The sequence below is a fragment of the Pelophylax lessonae genome (assembly GCF_965119305.1).
Source record: "Pelophylax lessonae genome assembly, chromosome: 9".
Classification (NCBI taxonomy): Eukaryota; Metazoa; Chordata; class Amphibia; order Anura; family Ranidae; genus Pelophylax; species Pelophylax lessonae.
Genome location: NC_138776.1, coordinates 270,393,182 through 270,414,761, shown reverse-complemented (window position 1 = coordinate 270,414,761; position 21,580 = coordinate 270,393,182). Strand labels below are relative to the sequence as shown.

At 45.3% G+C, this 21,580-nt stretch overlaps 2 protein-coding genes across 2 annotated transcripts in view; both read left to right on the top strand.

Moving 5' to 3' along the window:
* LOC309564464 (uncharacterized protein) overlaps positions 1-21,580 on the top strand; it is a gene marked incomplete at both ends in the record, with an annotated part of 826,241 nt that overhangs the window by 462,322 nt on the left and 342,339 nt on the right.
* LOC309564053 (uncharacterized protein) overlaps positions 1-21,580 on the top strand; it is a gene marked incomplete at its 5' end in the record, with an annotated part of 37,716 nt that overhangs the window by 13,468 nt on the left and 2,668 nt on the right. The window contains one exon of the mRNA XM_082268680.1: positions 9,427-9,954. Within this exon, the coding sequence (XP_082124806.1) occupies positions 9,427-9,954 (528 nt within the window). The remainder of the gene's footprint in view (positions 1-9,426; positions 9,955-21,580) is intronic.

The following is a 21,580-nucleotide window of genomic DNA, read 5'->3' as shown; positions in this document are numbered from 1 at the left end:
TGAAGTGTTGTCCCGTGTTGGCCATTGATAGCAGGAGAAAAATAAAAATGGAGTCATTACCTTTCATTGGCTGAGTATATTTTGTGGTGGAAGCTTTTGATAAACATTAAGGGGTCTATTTTTTTAAATATTTATTGAACAAATGAGAGAAGGTTTTCGTCCAGCCATAATGAACATTCACCATGTTTTATTTAATACAGTGATTTTTTTTTTTTTTTTATATTTATCAGCTCCATTTATTAGCCATAATGTGCTATTTTGCTATTTATCCGATTGCGGTATTTCAGGAAAAATTATGGCCACTAGATGTTGGCATGATTTCATAAAAATAACTGAGATCATACTCATGCACTTATAAGTACAGGAGATATCGAAGGACATAATTAATTGAACCAATAGTGGTAAACCAACCATTGATAGAGATGGGCCGAACAGCCCCGATTCGGTTTCTGCCAGAACTCTCGAACATTCCAAAAGTTCGGACCTGCTTTGCGAACCCTATAATAAAGTCTATGGGACCTGAATTAGAAAAATCTAAAGTCCCCATTTTAAAGATTTAATTGTAAGTTATTGGCCATAAAACGGGTATGGGGGGGCCCAGGTACTGCCCTGGGGGACACGTATCAATGCAGAAGCAGTTATATTATTGATGCTTAAAGTGAAATCATAAAAATGAAAATTCCTTTAAATATAGTGCCTGGCGGGGTCCCCGTAGTCTACCTGTAAAGTGACACATCTGTACCATGTATAGAACCTGCTGCAGCAAAACTGATATTTCTAAAGAAAAAATAAATAATATTTAAATTGATTTTCCTGGCAAGCTTGTGTTATTTAGTAAATAACGGCTTGGGGGGGCCAGTCTGTATGATGAGGCCACAATTTAGTGCACTCGGAACAAGATTAGAAATTTTTTGGATATATTCTGGTGTTTCTTTGGCAGACTTTGGATGGGTAAAATTTTCGTTTTGCACCACAGTGAGCAAGCCTTATATGAAGCAGCCAAATTAGCTTGTGTTATTTAGTAAATCACGGCTTGGAAAGTCAGTCTGTATGATGAGGCCCCATTTTAAGGACTAAAGGCCCGTACACACGTACCGATTGTCGGCCGAAAATGTTCGGCCGCCGAACGATCGGCCGATTTTCGGCTTGTTAGTATGATGCTTCCGACAGCCGACAGCGCACTTTCGGTCGAAAAGAATCTGTCTTGCAAGCATGAAAATTTTTGTATGCCGACACCAGAGCGGCCGATTGTTCGCCAGTCAGTACAGAATTCGGCCGACAGACAGCAGATTTGCAAGACTGGGCATGCTCAGAAAAGAAAAAACACAGGGAAAGTTAACCATTACATGACATCACTTCTGCAGTCGGCTGTAGTCGGCGGACAAAATTCTTGTGCAGTCTTTTGCACTTTTCAACAGACACCGACACAAAAGACGGCCGATCGGTACGTGTGTACGGGGCTTTATTTGCAAGTTATTGGCCATAAAAAGGGTATGGGGGGGGGGGCAGGTACAGCACTGGGGGACATGTATCAATGCAGAAGCAGTGATATTATTGCTGCTTAAAGTGAAGCCATAAAAATGAGAAATAAAAATGAAAACTTCCTTTAATATAGTGCCTGGGGGATCCCCTTAGTCTACTTATAAAGTGGCGCATCTGTACCATGTATAGAACCTGCTGCAGCAAAACTGACATTTCTAAAGAAAAAATAAATAATATTTAAATTGATTCTCCTGGCAAGCTTGTGTTTTTAGTAAATAACGGGTTGGGGGGCCAGTCCGTATGATGAGGTCACGATTTAGTGTACTCGGAACAAGATTAGGGATTTTTTTTAATATATTCTGGTGTCTCTTTGGACAGAAATTTGGACAGAAATAATAAAAATTTGCACCACAGTGAGCAAGCCTAATGCGAAGAAGTCAAATTATAGTACACTCAGGCCAAGATGAATCATTTTTTTAGATAAATTTTGGTGTCTGGTGCAGAAAAATTGGGCTTTAGGCGTTGGTGGTGCCTTCACAATGTAACCCTATAGAGGGACTCTTGAAAAAAATTCAGTTTATTTTTCTTTAAAAAAAAAACATACAAAAAAACGTATGGAGACATGGCGGATAAACAAACTCCAGCACTGAGCCTTGTCCTGCTTCCTTCCTAGTTGCAAGCAGAGTTACCCAATGTGCTGTGAACTAAATATATCGTCCCTTACCATGCTTGCTGGACAGCTTACAGACTGGCTCCCCAGGCCGTTATTTACTAAATAAAGAAAGCTTGCAGGGAAAATTATTATTATTCAGGATTTCTATAGCGCCAGCAATTTACGCAGCGCTTTACAATATTAGAGGGAGACAGTACACATATAATACAATAAAATACAAGAGGATTTAGAGGGCCCTGCTCCAGAAGAGCTTACAATCTAATGGGGTGGGGCAGGTGTTACAAGAGGTAAGAGTAGGGAATGAGCTGATGGCAGATTAGTTGGCGGTGTGATAGGCTTCCCTGAAGAGATGAGTTTTCAGGGATCGCCTGAAAGCAGCTAGAGTAGGAGATAGCTGTACAGGTTGATGTAGAGAGTTCCAGAGGATGGGAGAGGCCCTGGAGAAATCCTGGAGATGAGCATGAGAGGAGGAAACAAGGGAGCTTGAGAGTAGGAGGTCTTGAGAGGACGATTTGGGTGATATTTGGAGACAAGATTGGTGATGTAGCTCGGGGCAGAGTTGTGAATGACTTTGCATGTTGTGATTAGTATTTTGAATTTAATTTGCTGGGCGATCGGGAACCAGTGAAGGGATTGGCAGAGAGGGGAGGAGTCAGTGTAGGGATTGGCAGAGAGGGGAGGAGTCAGTGTAGGGATTGGCAGAGAGGGGAGGCAGACGCTGAGCGGTTGGTAAGGTGGATAAGCCTGGCAGCAGCATTCATGATGGACTGAAGAGGGGAGGAGCCTATGATGTGGTAGGCCTATGAGTAGGGAGTTGCAATAGTCGAGGCGAGAAATAACAAGGGAGTGAATAAGTAGCTTGGTGGTTTCAGTTGTTAAAAAGGGGCGAATTTTAGAGATGTTGCGGAGGTGAAGTCTACAAGCTTTTGACAATGATTGGATTTGGGGCTGAAAGGACAGGTCAGAGTCTAGGATTACACCTAGTACCCTGGCATGAGGGGAGGGATTGATGGTTGCATAACTAATTTTAATAGAAAAGTCATGGAGGGGGGCACGGGTGGGAAGGAATATTACCAGCTCAGTTTTAGAGAGATTTAGTTTGAGGAAGTGGTGCGACATCCATATTGATATGTCAGTAAGTAAGTTAGCAATGCGAGAGGAGACTGAAGGAGTGAGGTGAGGAGTAGACAGATAGATTTGAGTGTCATCGGCGTAGAGATGGTATTGGAAGCCGTGGGCGGTTATCAAGTGACCAAGGGAGGCGGTGTAGATAGAGAAGAGGAGGGGTCCAAGAAGAGAGCCTTGGGGAACCCCCACAGAAAGGGGCAATGGGGAGGAGGAGGTAGAGTTGTGGGTAACACTGAAGGAGCGCTGTGATAGATAGGAGGAGAACCAAGATAGAGCAGAATCTTGGAGGCCAAGGGAACAGAGTTTATTAAGAAGGAGCGGGTGGTCAACAGGAAAATCAATTTAAATGTCTTTTTCTTTCTTTATAAATGCCAGTTTTGCTGCAGCAGGTTCTATACACGGTACAGATGTGCCACTTTATAAGCAGACTAAGAGGACCCCCCCAGGCACTATATTAAAAGGAATTTTTTTCGATTTTTATTGATTCCCTTTACGCATCAATAAAAATCACTGCTCCTTTAAAAACAATCTTTTAAAAAAAAAATGCATTGATACATGTCCCTCAGGGCAGTACCTGAGCCTCCATTACCTTTTTTTATGGCCAATAACTTGCAAAATGGCCTTCAAAATTGGAACTTTTTATTTTTTTTCAAGTTTGGGTCGCAAAGATTTTAATGGGGTTTGCAATTTGGGTCTGAACTTTTATGATGTTCGAGATTTCTGGCACAAACTGAACCGGGGAAGTATTCAGCTCAACTCTATCCCTGACATTGGTGTTAGAGCCCCCTTATATCAGTGGTTGAAGGACATTCTTAAGACTGCCCTCCTTACAGATCATTGATGTCAGTTCTTACTGCGACACAGAAACCTTTGGAGGAACCCTGGATGAGAAAGGCTGGACTAGGCAGTAATATATTTTTCTCTCCCTTGGTGGGAGTGGAGATGACCCATCTATAAGGATATACAGTACATACACACACAGCACAAGGCCGTGTTCACACTACGAGACGTTTCTCGGGGCTGCAGTTCCTCCTCCAAAAGGTGGTGATCTCACTTCTACCCAGACAGGAAGTCTCTATGGAAGATTGGAAGTGATGTCAAGTATAAATAGGAAGTTCCGGGTGAAAGGTGAGTCGGGAGGAAGTAAGGAGGAGACGTTGCTGGAAGTGGCAGCAGAGGAGGTAATAAGATCTTATTTTCTATTTTCACCCAGTAACCCCGTCATGTCCGTCCTCTTCCTCCATAGTCACTGTAACCTCTTTTATCTCCAGCAGATGATGATACACACATATATAGTGTGGAAACCTAGATTAACCCCTTCAGGATCAGAACATTTCCCCACTTACGGGGCCAGAACATTCTCTTCATATTGGAGATGTGTCACCTTCTCCCCTTCGTGGTCTTTTGTATCGAGGGATGAGATTCGGGTTGTACTGAAATTGGCCCTTCCTCCAAAGATACCAACCCTTCCCCCGCACCTGACTACCTCCTCCATGTACCCCGGGCTCCTCTGCCACCAATACAGGCCTGGGACTGGCGTGGCGGATGGAGTGGAGGGTGATCAGTTCTCAGATCTCCCCTCCGGTGAATGAACCCAGAAGAGACCAGTATTTCATTACCTTCAGACGTCATTGCCCGGTCAATGAGGTCACGGAAGAAGCTGATTATTCCCGATCTGTCCCTCATCTGGGGTCCATAGGTGACATTGGGGTCTAATAAACCCCTTATGTCTCCTTAAAGAGGACCTGTCATTTCTAGTATGGTATCACATAGGGGGCTATTGGTCGCACGTTGTCACACACACCGCAGTGAGAGCAATAATTCTGGGGCTGTTCTTTCCGGTTTACTCTAAACTGATGACCTGTAGGAGCTTTTACAGCGTTGTTCTTTGTACCATGTTGGGTAGTGAACTTAGTTGCTGTTTAAACTTAATTGTAAGAGTGCGGGGAGGGGGTTACATTTTTTACGTGCAAAAATGCAGATTTTACAATGTGTGATTTTTTTTTTTTTTTATAAGCCCATCTACAGGGAAAGGAAAAATGATCCAGGGCCGTAGATAATTTTTTTCCCTGGGGGGGGGGGGTTCAGCCTTGAGTACGCAGAGAACAATAATTAGCACGTCTGTCATGCTGTGACGAATTGTGGTGTGTATATATATATATATACAGCGCCCCCAGCAGGCACATCTCTTAGTGAAGCGAATAGTAAACATGGCTTCAATGTCAGCCGGGCCCTGCCTGTCAGCCTCATGGATAAGACAGGTGGTCTTCCCAGTAGCAGTGTGGCTCCCACTGCTGATAGGCTACGTTAGCCTAGCTGCTGTGAAATTGCCCGATGCTCTGGGGGGGGGGGGGTTGGACCCCCCCTGAACCCCCCTTATCTATGCCTCTGAAATGATTGACACCTAAATGAGCATTTAAGCCTTACATAACGGGGGCAACCCCACTCCAAGGGCTATATGGCTGTTTAGGTGTAGGGAACCAGGAAAAACACTGTTACTTATATTTGCTCCCCGTCTGTCAGCACTCTCCTCTGCTCCCCTACGCTCCAGCTTTCCTCCCATCTCTCCATTATTGTGCAAATTTTGTTTATAAATCGACCCCTACGTAACCAATTTACCTGTTCCAATTCACATTTGTGCAGCCCACCTATTAACCCCTTATACCCCATCTGAATATTGTATAAACCAGGGATCCTCAAACTACGACCCTCCAGCTGTTGCAGAACTACACATCCCATGAGGCTTTGTAAAACCCTGACATTCACAGACATGACTAGGCATGATGGGAATTGTAGTTCCTGAACAACTGGAGGGCTATAGTTTGAAGACCCCTGGTATAAACCAACCAATATAACCAACCAACAAGTAAAAACAATAATTCCCCACTATCTGTCTACAGAGAAACCTGTATAGATCACATGACCACGTCACTGAGGATGGAGGAGGACTGGAGTCATATGACTGAGAAGATACTAAAACTCACCCTGAAGATCATCTACCTGCTGACCGGAGAGGTGAGGAGGATTCAGGGAGGTCCCATGACATCACTCTTATCTCTATTAATAATACACAGACCTGACCGGAGAGGTGAGGAGGATTCTGGGAGGTCACATGACATCACTCTTATCTCTATTAATAAAACACAGACCTGACCGGAGAGGTGAGGAGGATTCTGGGTTTGTAAGATTGGCCATAGATTATGCACTTTTCTTTCCTTCAACCACGAGTTGAATGAAGGAAAATCACTTGATTCCTCCATGGAAACCGTCAGTGACGATGGGGGGAGTCCTTCCCACTGCTCTATTGTATTCTGGGAAGGGAGGTTTCCCAGCTATAGTCCATGGCAGTGAACACACACGAAAAAAACCCAAAAGGCTGCTTTTACTAAAGTCAATCAATATAATGACTTCAGTACATGTAGCCTGCCCAGAGATGGATTGAAACTCATCTGGTTCCCGTTGACCCTTCCAAATTTGGACCTGTCCGTGGCCGGCTTTACATGATATACCTATTGATTTTTCAATACAGAGATTTCCTCTTCTGAAGTCAGGTGATCATATGACCATCACAGTGCCTCCACGTGACTCCCTAAAACCTGAGAGACACAACATGCAGAAGATTCTAGAAGTCACCAAGAAGATGATGGAGCTGCTGACAGGAGAGGTGAGCGGTGCTGGGAATTCTGGGACATTATCCAGTAACAGACAAGGGATGTGTCTGGATGGTGACTGTATCTTTGTAAGTATCCGGTTCCTAAGTGATGTCACTGTCTTTTTCTATATGTAGGGGTATTTAGAAGGACACAAGGATCTTTACAAGAACGTCATGATGGAGAATCAGCCGCCCCTCACATCACCGGGTAAGAGGAGACTTTATTGTAAAGGAGAGAGCAGTACGGAGGATCCACCTAGATCCCCCATCATCTGATAAACACATAGAAACAATGTATTCAGTCAGTGTGTGTGTTTCCTACAGATGGATCCAGTAATGGGAACCCACCAGAGAGATGTCCCAGTCCTCTGTATTCCCGGGATTCCACACAGGAAGGTCACACCATCCCTCACCATCATCAGGTAGATGAGGAACAATCACTGATAGTATCATTAGGATCTGTACATTATCTGCATTGTTACCATTGATGTCATTTTTATTATATATTCAGAGTGGAAACCTGAGAGATTCTAAAGTTGAGGTTAAAGAAGAGATAAAAGAGGAGGATGGGATGATGGAGGAGTCAGAGTTTCTAAAGGAACGCAAAGATCTGTATCAGGACACCATGGAGGAGTCATCCAGCTACCGAAACCCACCAGAGAGATGTCCCCGTCCTCTGTATTCCCGGGATTCCACACAGGAAGGCCACAGCTATGGACGCCATCATCAGGTTGGTGGGAAGGAGTGTCCAGAACACAAAGTAACTTATGTACACAATGTATGGACCCTACAAGATGATTTTTTTTTTTCTGTTTCGTCTTACATCATTATAAGTTATATTTTATTGTTGATCCTTCTCTTGGTTTAGGGTGAAGATCTGATATATATAAAAGTTGAGGTTAAAGCAGAAGAAGAAGAGACGTATGTGAGGGATGATCAGCAGTCTATGGAGGAGGATGGAATAACGGGGACATTTATAGAGGAGGACACTCCTACAGAGATCAGCACAGGTGGGTCATTAACACTAAATACATTCCTCCACCCATACTGCTCACTGATAGGTCCAGAATAGGGCAATCGCTTGGAACTATCAGCATGTAAGACACAATTTATATATCTAGACTGGATTTATGTAGGTTCTGGGGTTCCGTTGGCAGCAAAATGTTGATTTTCACCATAGGCTTCCTTAACATTGTCATCTTGTGCATGTACGATCATCTGCCCCTTGCCCAGGTCTAGCAAGATCTCTGACAGAACAATTCTCCCGGGGTTTACTTGCTCTGTTATTTGCTGGCTGTGCCGGGTGGAGGGATATGTCTGTATAGTCTCACACCCAAGTCACTGAGTGCAGTCTCAGGAGATGGGAGGCAGCAGTGTGGGACCTCTGCAACTGATTACTGAACACAAATATTATGAGTCCTGACCCCTGCACTATATACTCTATGTTGTACATTACATACTCCTGACCCCTGCACTATATACTCTATGTGGTACATTACATACTCCTGGCCCCTGCACTATATACTCTATGTGGTACATTACATACTCCTGACCCCTGCACTATATACTCTATGTTGTACATTACATACTCCTACCCCTGCACTATATACTCTATGTTGTACATTACATACTCCTGACTTCTGCTCTCTCCCCTCTACCCACTGCTATATATACACATAATATGGATTCTCTTTTGTCACACCCATTTCCTACCAGCTGGACATTTTATATCTGATGATCTGATTGGAGGACAGACTTTTACATGGTGATAATAATGTGATAACATCCTCCAACTTTGGAACCTTAAACAGAAAGTGATAATGTGGGAGGAGTCAGTAACCCAATGATGGTGGTCTTCAGGATCAGTCCAGTCTTCATCTTGGTTGTTCTCCCCCCATCCTCACTCTCTGACCTCTGGTGGGGCTCAGCCCCGCTGTTATTCATGGCTAATTCATGGACTAAATAAGGAAGTGCAGGACTTCTTGTGTTGGGAAGATGGCAATGAGTGATAGAGGGGGAGGGGACACTCGTCCTATAATCCCCTCATCACTGTCACTGCTATAAAAGACAGTTCTCGTTGTTTCCTTACTCTCTGACTAAGGTCCATGAATAAAGAAATGAACTGGTAGGAGATCAGAGGACCCATTTACTAGTTACCATGAGGGGGGAATTGTAAGATCCTCAGAGACAAAGCTGTCTGATGTGGGCGGAGTCTTGGTTTAGGGGAACCAATCTGCTGATGTCTAGTAATAATCTTTGTATTTCTATTTTAGTAGATGGACGGGAGATGAGGAAAACCTCAGAGGATTGTCTCACTTTGTCTCCAGACTGTAAAGTAGAAGATGAGGACATCACACAGTATAGTCCAGGAGAAAACCCGGCTACCTCAAATGTCCATCCAGGACCACACAGTGTAGATGGACCATCGTATTCCTCTTATCCTGAGGAACCTCAGACTGTGAGGGACAGTGCCGGACCATCGTATTCCTCTTATCCTGAGGAACCTCAGACTGTGAGGGACAGTGCCGGACCATCGTATTCCTCTTATCCTGAGGAACCTCAGACTGTGAGGGACGATGCTGTTTTTCCAACCCATAAGAGATTTTCCTGTACTGAGTGCGGGAAGAGTTTCTATTCTAAATTCAGTCTTAAGGTTCATAAAAGATCTCACACAGGGGAGAAGCCGTATTCCTGTCTTGAGTGCGAGAAGTGTTTTTCTCATAAATCTCATCTTCATATACATCAGAGACTGCACTCAGGTGAAAAGCCCTATTCTTGTTCTGAGTGCGGAAAATGTTTTGTACAAAAATCAGATCTTGTCAAACATCAGAGATCTCACACAGGGGAGAAGCCGTATTCCTGTCCTGAGTGCGGGAAATGTTTTTCAGATAAATCCAATCTTCACACACATCAGAGATTGCACACGGGGGAGAAGCCGTATTCCTGTCCTGAGTGCGGGAAATGTTTTTCTCATAAGTCTAATCTTTATACACATCAGAGATTGCACACACGGAAGAAGGCACTGTTCTGAGTGAGGGAATTGTTTTGCACAGAAGTCTAGTCTTAATAATCATCAGAGATTGCACACAGCCATTGATGTAAAATGAAAATGACTGAGTTTGGCTACTATATCATGCTAAGTTGCTTTGGGGACCTCCCCCTCGCCCCAAAGCACCTTGTCCCCATGTTGATTGGGACAAGGATCTCTTCCCGACAACCCTGGGTTGCCGGTGGGGGGCTTTTCGGAATCCAGAAACCCCCTTTAACAAGGGGACCCCCAGATCCCGGCCCCCCTCCCCCATGTAAATAGGTATCGGGTACATAGTACCCCTACCCATTCACAAAAAAGTTGTACAAGAGTAATAACCACACAAGACCGTTTTTGACCACCCGCCTTCGTCATCTGGTGGCACTGTCCCTTCTGACGTCACATGCACTATGCAGAGCTCAATGTATTGCAAGTTGTTCAGCCCAAACTCATGCTCAAGCCGAACTGTTCGCCCTTTCCTAGTAAAGAATACACCAAATGTATTTCAAGTGCACACAAACACAATATAATACCCAATTTGTCTAAAGATGAGGTTGTACCAAGTAAAGAGATACATGCCAAATCTTAAAAGTATGGGTGATCCCATTTCCTTCCCCAAACTTATCTCCATAGCATTGCTTTATTTTCTCTTCTAAAGTCCTTTCTAGACAACTAAAATGATAGAAAGGTCAAGAGGAAGGATGGCCATATTGTTGTCATATGGATCCTACTCTATATTGTTGTCTTATAACCTCCAGTGTTACACGATTGTAATACAATATAATACAATATGTCTATATACCTTCTGGATTGCTCTTTTCTCTTGAATAAAGAATTTATATAAATAAAATTGTGTGTGAGGGTGCAATGACAAAAAAACTTTGGTCCCCAAAAATGGGCCATAAATGATGCTTTAAAATCCCCTACAAGGTCATCCGTTTAGAGTTAACCGTGAATAATGGACCGAGATTTATTGCTCTCACTCCGGAGCGTATGGCGACACCTCCTGTGTCCACGATTACTCCTGTGTCCAACACTAGGTGAAGGTGCAGGGCGCGGGAAACAAGCATCTTTTTCAGCTGTGTCCACGCCTATGGTTGAGGTCAGCCACACCTCCTGACCTTTGACCTCTGAGACCACACCGCATGACCTTTGGGGTGGGTCCATAACCCTTGCCCTAAGTCCACACCCTCTTCTGTGTTTGTACCAGCAATAAGGCAACCCTATCCCTAACCCTATCCCTAACCATACCAAATCCTAACCCTTCTCTTAACCTTACCCTTATCCTAATCCTACCTTATCCTAAACCTGACCCTACCCTTATCCTAAACCTAGCCCTACCCTTATCCTAACCTGACCCTTATCCTTACCCTAACCCTACCCTTATCCTAACCCTACCCTTATCCTAACCCTACCCTTAACCTAACCCTACCCTTATCCTAACCTATCCTAACCCTACCCTACCCTTATCCTAACCCTTTTATATTTTTGATATGTAATGTGTGTCGCCCAATGTAAACTCACCAGCCACTTTATTAGGTACACCTGTTCAATTGCTTGGTAACACAAATTGCTAATCAGCCAATCACATGGCAGCAACTCAATGCATTAGGCATCTAAACGTGGTGAAGACGACTTGCTTGAGTTCAAACCGAGCATCAGAATGGGAAAGAAAGGGGATTGAAGTGACTTTGAAAGTGGGATGGTTGTTGGTGGCAGACGGGCTGGTCTGAGTATTTCTGGGTGTTTCACACACAACCATCTCTCGGGATTACAGAGAATGGTGGGAAAAAGAGAAAATATCCAGTGAGCGGCAGTTGTGTGGAGGAAAATGCCTTGTTGAGGTCAGAGGAGAATGGGCAGACTGGTTCCAGATGATAGAAAGGCACCAGTAACTCAAATAACCACTAATTACACCCAAGGTATGCAGTGTACCATCTCTGAACGCACAACACATCCAACCTTGAAGCAGATGGGCTACAGCACCAGAAGACCACACCGGGTGCCGCTCCTGTCAGCTAAGAACAAAAAACTGAGGCTACAAATTGCACACTCTCATCAAAATTGGACAATAGAAGATTGGAAAAACATTGCCTGGTCTGATGAATTTCGATTTCAGCTGCGACATTCAGATGGTAGGGTCAGAATTTGGCGCATGGATCCATGTTGTCTTGTATCCACAGCTCAGACTGGTGATGGTGGTGTAATGGTGTGCGGGACATTTTCTTGGCACACTTTAGGCCCCTTAGTACCTTAGTAGACGAGTATTGTTGCTGACCATGTCCATCCCTTTATGACTACAGTGTCCCCATCTTCTGATGGCTCCTTCCAGCAGGATAATGCACCATGTCACAAAGCTCCAATCATCTCACCACTGGTTTCTTCACCGTAACAATGAAGTCACTGTCCTCCAATGGCCTCCACACTCACCACATCGCCATCCAATAGAGCTCCTTTGGGATGTTGAGGAAACGGGAGATTGGCATCATGGATGTGCAGCCGACAAATCTGCAGCAACTGTGATGTTATCATGTCACTATGGAGCAAAATCTCAGAGGAATGTTTCCAGCATCTTGTTGAATGTATGCCACCAAGAATGAGGGCAAAAGTGGGTCCAACCCGCTACCAGCAAGGTGGACCTAATAAAGTGGCCGGAGAGTGTATGTAGGTGCCTGTAATGTGTGTGTTCACATTCGTATGTGGGTGTACATGGGGGCTTCTAAATGTGCTTTGGAGCAACTTTAATATACTAATCAGACTATTACTATGAATCTATCCGTTATAGGCACGTTCCTTCAGGTGATTGGACACTGGAAAGCTTTTGAGGAGACCCTCCCCCTGGGGCAGCTTCCCTATAACCCTCCTCCACTCAGTAAATCCTCAGTTTTAAAGGCGATGGACCTCTTCTCCTTCCCAGAGAAATCAGCTTCACTAGTTTCTTATTTTTAATTTTATTTGAATTCTTCAATCAACATCTCGCCGTCTTCTAACACCTATACACAAGCAAGGTGTCCCGATCAGAGAAAAACCTTGGGAGCTGTACCTGGACCCAGCGCTGTGAAGACAGCCTGTAATGTTGCTTCGGGCACTGGATCCTGTGTGGGGCGCTCATATAGGCACTTGGTTATTATCCGTAGGTTGCTATACAGGTCCAGGGCCTTGCTCCATCTATGTGGAATCCAGTCCCTGAAGACTCCTTCGGGGGGTATGTCCACCGTGATGGATGAAGCTTGGAGTTTATATATATTCCACCATATTGGACAGGTAAACAAGGTCACCCTGTACCTCTGACCATTACTGTATAAACAGGACTATGTCTGGAATGTATTCACTTCACATTGTAAACTTTTCAAACTTGGCGCTAAAATTCATCCACTCAGAGCTCAGGTGTTACATCACACTATTGGTTACACCCTTTAATGCCACTTCCGCCTAGAACTCTTATAAGGAACACAGGCACTTCCTGCCAACAATTAGGATTAATAGCAGAACAGTCTACACCTGGGTTACCATGTACCATAACCCTCTTACCCTCCCCCTTAATCTTCTGCACCCTACACCATGAGTACCCCACAAGGGAATACCCTCACTTGTAGTTATGGTGGAGACCAGGAGAAAGGGAGCCAATTCTAAATCACAGGAGAACATTTGCTTTGCCAAAGGCCCTCTCAACACTCAGCCTCCAATGTGTCCCTTGCACCAGGACACCAATATCAGTATCCAGTTCTGACTGTACTCCAGGCACACATGTGGCCTACCTGACAAAAGCAGAATTTTCTGCCTCCATTCCTTGGACAGATTACGGCCTTAATATGGCCATCTTTGTCCAGAGCTCTATAACGTCCCGGCTCCTCTCCCGCTCCAGTTTCCGAATATCCCTATAAGCCGGTCCCAGAGGATGCAGAGACAGGATGGAATGGAGAGGCTATGGATGCCGTACTGGAGTTAAGTGCGGAGTATTCTCCCCCTCCCCCCAATTGCCTTCAAGTAGCACCTCCAGCAGGCTGCCCTGAGGAGCAGAGCCCTTAGACAGGGGGGTTTGTAACGCTCCTTGCGTTTCTTATAAGGTGTGGATTTTCAGCTGCAGAAGTAGTTCCTTGTCAGTAGTCATGTAGGAGATATGCTGAGATACCAATCCCAACCTCAATGACTCATCATGTATGGAAGGTCTTATTTCAGCAAGTAAATACACACAGTAATTAAGCTGGTTCCTAGTGTGACTTTATATACATGTGGTAAGACAATGATAAAGGTCTTAGGGATAGGTTTGAGTGGAAGTGGTAGGTGACAGACACTTGAGGTGAGACAGTGCAGATGGATGCAGGAAGGGTTAGCGATCATGTATGATAACAGATGGCAGAGTAGCAGGTGCATACAGGAGAGATCAACCCAGTGCAGGAAATAGTAGCAGTAGCCTCAAGAGCTAGCAATCTAGTTATGCAGATGTAAAAGACAGTCCTTGCTATGCAGAGCTAAATAGTGTAAGCCTAGTACAAGTCTATAGAGATTTCCCCTGTGGGGTACTTAGCACTAATAGCGATAGCCGAAGGATCGCTCAGGAGATGCGGATGATCCAGTAGCAGGATGCAGGGATCAGCGCAGCGAGGTTCGTCAGCGAGGAGAGCTTGCAAGCATGGAAGCTTCAAGCAAGATTAGTATCCAGGTACTGGTGTTTGAACGAACACATGTGAGTGAGAACCGACGCCCTAAATAGCCATCTAGTCCGGCGCTGGGTGATGACAGCTTCAGCCTTAAAGGGAAACACACCTATATGTGTTTCTTCTGTCTAGGTAGATGGAAATCACCCGGAATAAATGTGATAGGAGGCACTGAGAGTGCCAGAACCTTACAGGGTTACCCTCTTGAAGGACTGAACCCAGGACCCGCCCCCCTCTACTCCAGGCCTCCAACTATATATGGTGTTTCCAGCCACTAACTCGATACATTACACCAGGGATTGGCTGGTTCCCCATAAATATTCAGGCTGCCTTTCTGTTTTTCCTTCCACTGAGAATAAAGAATCCTCCAGAATTCAGAAAGTAATCACATCAGCAGCCTGTGAAACATTGAGCAGACTAAACCAATCAACCACTGCTCTTCTGAGTACAGAGGAGCTAAACTAAATGTATCTAGCATCCTAAACTGATTGAGAGGGTGCTACAAGGATATACAGTACATACACACCCAGCACAAGGCCGTGTTCACACTAGGGTTGCCACCTCATCCCTTTAAACCCAAACGCATATGAATTACACAGGTTCTAAGGCTAATTTAACACAGGTAAATGCACTAAGTGAGTTTAATCAGCACATTAATCAGCCCCAGAACCTATGTGTTCGGTTTTAAAGGGATGAGGTGGAAACCCTAGTTCACACAGCGAGATGTTTGTCTGAGCTCCACAAGGTGGTGATCTCACTTGTACCCAGACAGGAAGTCTCTATGGAAGACAGGAAGTGATGTCAGTGACAGATGGGAAGTGATGTCAGGTATAAATAGGCAGTTCCAGATGAAAGACGATTTGGGAGGAAGTAGAGGAGACGTTGTTGGAAGTGGCAGCAGAGGAGGTAATAAGATTTTATTTTCTATTTACACCCAATGACCCCCCGTCATGTCCGTCCTCTTCCTCCATAGTCACTGTGACGTCTTTTATCTCCAGCAGATGAGGATACACACATATATAGTGTGGAAACCTAGATTAACCCCTTCAGGGTCGAAATATCCCCCCACTTACGGGGTTAAAGCATTCTCTTCATGGTAGAGATGTGTCACCTTCTCCCGTTAGCAGTCTCTTGTAACGAGGGATGAGATTCGGCTTGTTCTGAAATTGACACTTCCACACCCTTCCTCCAAAGATACCAACCCCTCCCCTCTGCACCTGACTACCTCCACCATGTATCCCGGGCTCACTGCCCCCATTACATGCCCTGGACCGGCATGGTGGATGGATTGGACAGTGATCGGTTCTCGGATCTCCCCTGCAGAGAATGAACCCAAAAGAGACGAGCATTTCATCACTTCCAGGTGTCATTCCCCGGTCACTGTGGTCAGGGAAAAAGCTGAATAATCCCGATCTTCATCAGCCTCACTGGGGTCCATAGGTGACTTTAGGGATCTAATAAACCCCTGATGTCTCCTTAAAGAGGACCTGTCATTTGTACTACGTTATCACAAAGGGGGCTATTGGCCGCACATTGTCACACACCCCGGAGTGAGAGGAATAATTCTGGGGCCGTTATTCCCGGTTTTCTCTAAACTGATGACCTGTAGGAGCTCAGCGTTGTCTTTTCACCATGTTGGGTAGTGAAGTGAATTGTCGTTTCATGGGGACACACAATTTTGTAAGTTGTGTGAGCGTTTGGGGGGGGGGGGGGGCGGTCAACTTTATTTCAAGCAAAAAAAATGCTGACTTTACCATGTGTGACCTAAAGGAGCATTTAACCCTTACATAATGGGGACAGTCCACCTCCAAGGGTTAAATGGTCATTTAGGTGTAGGGAACCAGGAAAAACACCTTTACTGTCCCGGTCCTTTGCTTCCCCGGCTGTCAGAACTCTCTTCTATCTCCCTACGGTCCTGCAATGGACTGTCCCCCCTCCTGTCCAGAGAAGGGCAATGGATGACATCAGAGAACCAACGGAGCATAGGGAAGAAGAGGCTGTGTGGACCGGTCCTACAATGCGGAGGAGTCTGCGGAGGACCAAGGAAGTAAAAGTACACAATATCTGGTTATGATAAATTAATAAACTCTTCGCCTCCTGATGATATACCCAATCTATATGGTACAGCTATGAGGCACCCCCCCCCCCCCATTGTCCTTATGGACTATAGGTGACTGGAAGTGCATCACCCCCTCTGTGTGCTGTGACTGTATTGGTTGGAGATGTACCCTGCCTCCAGTTCATCCCTGCCACTGTTCTAGTCCCCAGCAACTGCTTTCCCCTACTAGCTCCCTGTGCAGCAACTGCTTTCCCCTACTATCTTCCCGTGCAGAAACTGCTCTCCTCCTACTATCTCCATGTGCAGTTACTGCTTCCCCTTCTATCCCCCATGCAGCAACTACTCTCCTCCTACTATCTCCCCCTGCAGCAACTGCTTTCTCCCTGCTATCTCCCATTGCAGTAATTGTTTTCCCCTACTATCTCCCCTTGTACAAACTGCTCTCCCCTACTATCACCCTGTTCAGCAACTGCTCTCCCCCTACTATCTTGCCGTGCAGTTACTGCTTTCCCCTACTATCTCCCTGTGCAGTAACTGCTCTCCCCTACTATCTCCCTGTGCAGTAACTGCTCTCCCCTACTATCTCACTGTTCAGCAACTGCTCTCCCCCTACTATCTTGCTGTGCAGTTACTGCTTTCCCCTTTTATCTCCCCATACAGCAACTGCTCTCCCCTACTATTGCTCTTTGCATGGACTGCTTTCCCCCTACTATCTCCCTATGCAGTTACTGCTCTCTCCCTACTATCGCCCTGTGCAGCAACTGCTTTCCCCTACTATCTCCCCATGCAGCAATTGCTCTCCCCCTACTATCTTCCTGTGCAGCAACTGCTCCCCCCTACAATGTCTCCACAGAGGGGGAGTGGGTGTTGTGAAGTTGCTTTTAGTGCATACTATATTTTCAGCATCATGTGTATGCTGCACACGTGTTGGTTACATTTATTTGCTCATTCCCTCTAGTGTTATCCAAAACTGTTACATTGTAACTTTTGTTACCAAAGGCGCATTTCCTCTGCTCCTCAGCTCCATCTAGTGGCCCCAAAGTGGTATCATATTACTGCCCATTTTAAAAGAATAGATCAGAAAAGAAAAAAGTCTGAAGAATGTACATTTTATAGATGATTATTGAAACTTTTATATAAACTGCTATGTAACCCAATCTACATGTGCCAATCCCCACCAGGGGCAGCCAGCATATTACCCCCTTATATCCCTATCCTAACAATCAGGGCCGCTGTTAGAAATCATGGGGCCCCATACAGCCCACCTGATAGGGCCCCCCTCAACCAAACCCTTGACACCACCCATTGCCCCGCCCCCTGACTCGAAACAAAAGGCAGGTTTGTTACCGTTTATATAAATGCTTGCGGAGCCAACGTGTGCGTTCGCAATTGCGCATAAGCATAAAGTAGTGGGGGCAGTTTAAATTTATTTAAAATTGTATTTTTATTAATTTTATTACAAAGAAAAAAATTGTACACTGTATCTTTACATTTTTTTTTTCTTTTTTGCTATCACAAGGGATGAACATCCCTTGTGATAGCATGAGCCACGACAGGTACTCTTTATGGAGAGATCTGGGGTCTTTTAGACCCCATATCTGTCCAAAGCATCTGATCAAACCAAGATCAGTTTGATCAGATGCTTGTTCAAACTGGTAATGGCTACGAGACCGAAACTGGAAGTGATAAAATCCTTGTCGCTTCATGCCATACAGTGGGAGGAACGACATCCGCCCCTCTCACTGTGTCTCAGGAACTGGATGCTACTGTTTGCATCCTAAAGGTGGTAAAGGCAGGGATGCCACTGCCTGTAAAAGTAATCCATTGGCTTCTTAGCCACTAGGGTTACTTTTACTGTGTTCAGAATCACTGAGGCAAAAAAAAAAAAAATGATATCTTGTTCATTGCTGTAGTAATGACCAAGATATCACCCTTCCAATCCAGTGACATACTGGTATGTAGGGGATTGGTTTGGGGGGAGGTAAAAGTGCAGCTCTGCTGCACATGTTTACTGCTCCCCCAACTGAATTGTAAAGTAGCATCTCACTGTGTCCTATGATCATCACACAGGCAGCACAATAAGCAGGGGCTCTATCATGGCTCAGTGTCACATGGCTGTTGGATGCTAACTTTGTTATGGCTGTGCTGTGTTACAGTCTGTAAAACTCAGTACATCTAACAGCCATGAGTTGACAAAGTCAGCACCCAACAGCCATGTGACACAGAGACAGGATAGAGCCCCTGCTTTTTGTGCTGCTAATGATAACCTGCTGTGCTGTGCTGTGGTATAATAGGACACAGTGAGGATTCTATCCTCTAATTCTCCACTCACTGTGTCCATTGCTGCTGCACTCTCCTTCTGCTGTTCGCTGACAGCCGCTCAACTGCTTCATATCTCCTCAGGACAGAACCCGGGAGCCGAACGGAGAACAGTAGTATCACTCCGCCGGCCGGGACTATTTGAATAGTGGGGCGGCATGATGTACTTGCGCCCGAAAATAAAGAAATAGTCCCTCCACTGCGCTCACCTCCTGGGCCCCTTTGTAGACCTGATGGGGCCCAGGAAAATTCTATAACACCACCCCATAGGCAAGTAGAAGTGGGAGAGTTTAGAAAGCTATTTTTTTTAAATATGCAGTAACGAACTTTAATGTGGCCGGGGCCGGGCCCCCACTGTGTAGCTGATGGCCGGGCCCGGTACAACAGGGCCGGTTGTACTGCCCTATCAGCGGCCCTGCTAACAATGTACAACCAATACAGTCCAAATAATTCTCCACTTTCCATCTACAGAGAAACCCGCATAGATCACATGACCACATCACTGAGGATGAAGGAGGACCGGAGTCACATGACTGAGAGGATACTGAACCTCACCCTGGAGATCATCTACCTGCTGACCGGAGAGGTGAGGAGGTTTCTGGGAGGTCACATGACATCACTCTTATCTCTATTAATAAAAACACAGACCTGACCGGAGAGGTGAGGAGGATTCTGGGAGGTCACATGACATCACTCTTATCTCTATTAATAAAACACAGACCTGACCGGAGAGGTGAGGAGGATTCTGGGATTCTAACATGATATTCCTATTGGTTCTCCAATACAGAGATTTCCTCTTCGGAAGTCAGGTGATCATATGACCATCACAGTGCCTCCATGTGACTCCCTAAAACCTGAGAGACACAACATGGAGAAGATTCTAGAAGTCACAAAGAAGATGATGGAGCTGCTGACAGGAGAGGTGAGCGGTGCTGGGAATTCTGGGACATTATCCAGTAACAGACAAGGGATGTGTCTGGATGGTGACTGTATCATTGTGTGTGTCAGGTTCCTATAAGGTGTCAGGATGTCACTGTCTATTTCTCCATGGAGGAGTGGGAGTATTTAGAAGAACACAAGGATCTCTACAAGAACGTCATGATGGAGAATCAGCCGCCCCTCACATCACCGGGTAAGAGGAGACTTTATTGTAAAGGAGAGAGCAGTACGGAGGCTCCACCTAGATCCCCCATCATCTGATAAACACATAGAAACAATGTATTCAGTCAGTGTGTGTGTTTCCTACAGATGGATCCAGTAATAGGAACCCACCAGAGAGATGTCCCCGTCCTCTGTATTCCCGGGATTCCACACAGGAAGGTCACACCATCCCTCACCATCATCAGGTTGATGAGGAACAATCACTGATAGTATCATTAGGATCTGTACGTTATCTGCATTGTTACCATTGATGTCATTTTTATTATATATTCAGAGTGGAAACCTGAGAGATTCTAAAGTTCGAGTTAAAGCAGAAGAAGAAGAGACGTATGTGAGGGATGATCAGCAGTGTTTGGAGGAGGATGGAATAATGATAATAATTATAGATGAGGACACTCCTACAGAGATCAGCACAGGTGGGTCATTAACACTAAATACATTTCTCCACCCATACTGTTCACTGATTGGTCCAGAGTAGGGCGGGGACTGGGTGATATCAGCCTGTAATCCCCTGGTCACTTTCCTGAGCTGTGTTCACCGTCCTGTATTCCTGTATTTCTCTCGGATAATCTTCCTTCTCTGTGCTGCAGACACAATTTATGTCTCTAGACTGGATTTATGGAGATTCTGGGGTTCAGCTGGTAGTAAAATGTTGATGTTCACCATAGATGTTGCTCAGCCTAGACACCTTGGGTATGTACCTTGGGTCTTCTGCCCCATCCCCGGGTCTAGCAAGATTTCTGACAGAACAATTCTCCCGGGGTTACTTGCTCTGTTATTTGCTGGCTGTGCCGGGTGGAGGGATATGTCTGTATAGTCTCACACCCAAGTCACTGAGTGCAGTCTCAGGAGATGGGAGGCAGCGGTGTGGGACCTCTGCAACTTGTCTCATATAAATATTTACATGGTAGGTAGTATAAGGACACTAATCCATCCAGTTCAACCTGTGCAGGTGTACGTCAGTTTATGTCGATGGATAATCATTTCCCATATTCCTGTATATTGTGTTCACTAAGATGCAAGTCCAAGAGTCTTTTAAAAATTATGAATACTCCTCACTGACACCACCAATTGTGGAAGGGGGATCCACATCCTTGCCACCCTGACAGTGGAAAACCCCCTACGCAGTTTAAGGTTAAACCGCTTCTCCTCCCGTCTCATTGTGTGCTTCTGTGTCCTCTTACACTCCCTGAGACTGAATAGTTTCCTCCCTACACTGTGGTCACCATTGAGGTATTTGTTTATCGCTATCATATCTCCTCTCATATCTCTTCTCCAAGGAGTTTAGGTTTAGTGCTTGTAGCCGTTCCTCGTTACTGAGGTCCTCCAGGCCCTTTATTAATTTAGTTGCCCTTCTTTGGACTCTCTCCAGTTCCAGCGCATCCTTCCTGAGGATTGGTGACCAGAACTGGACGGAATA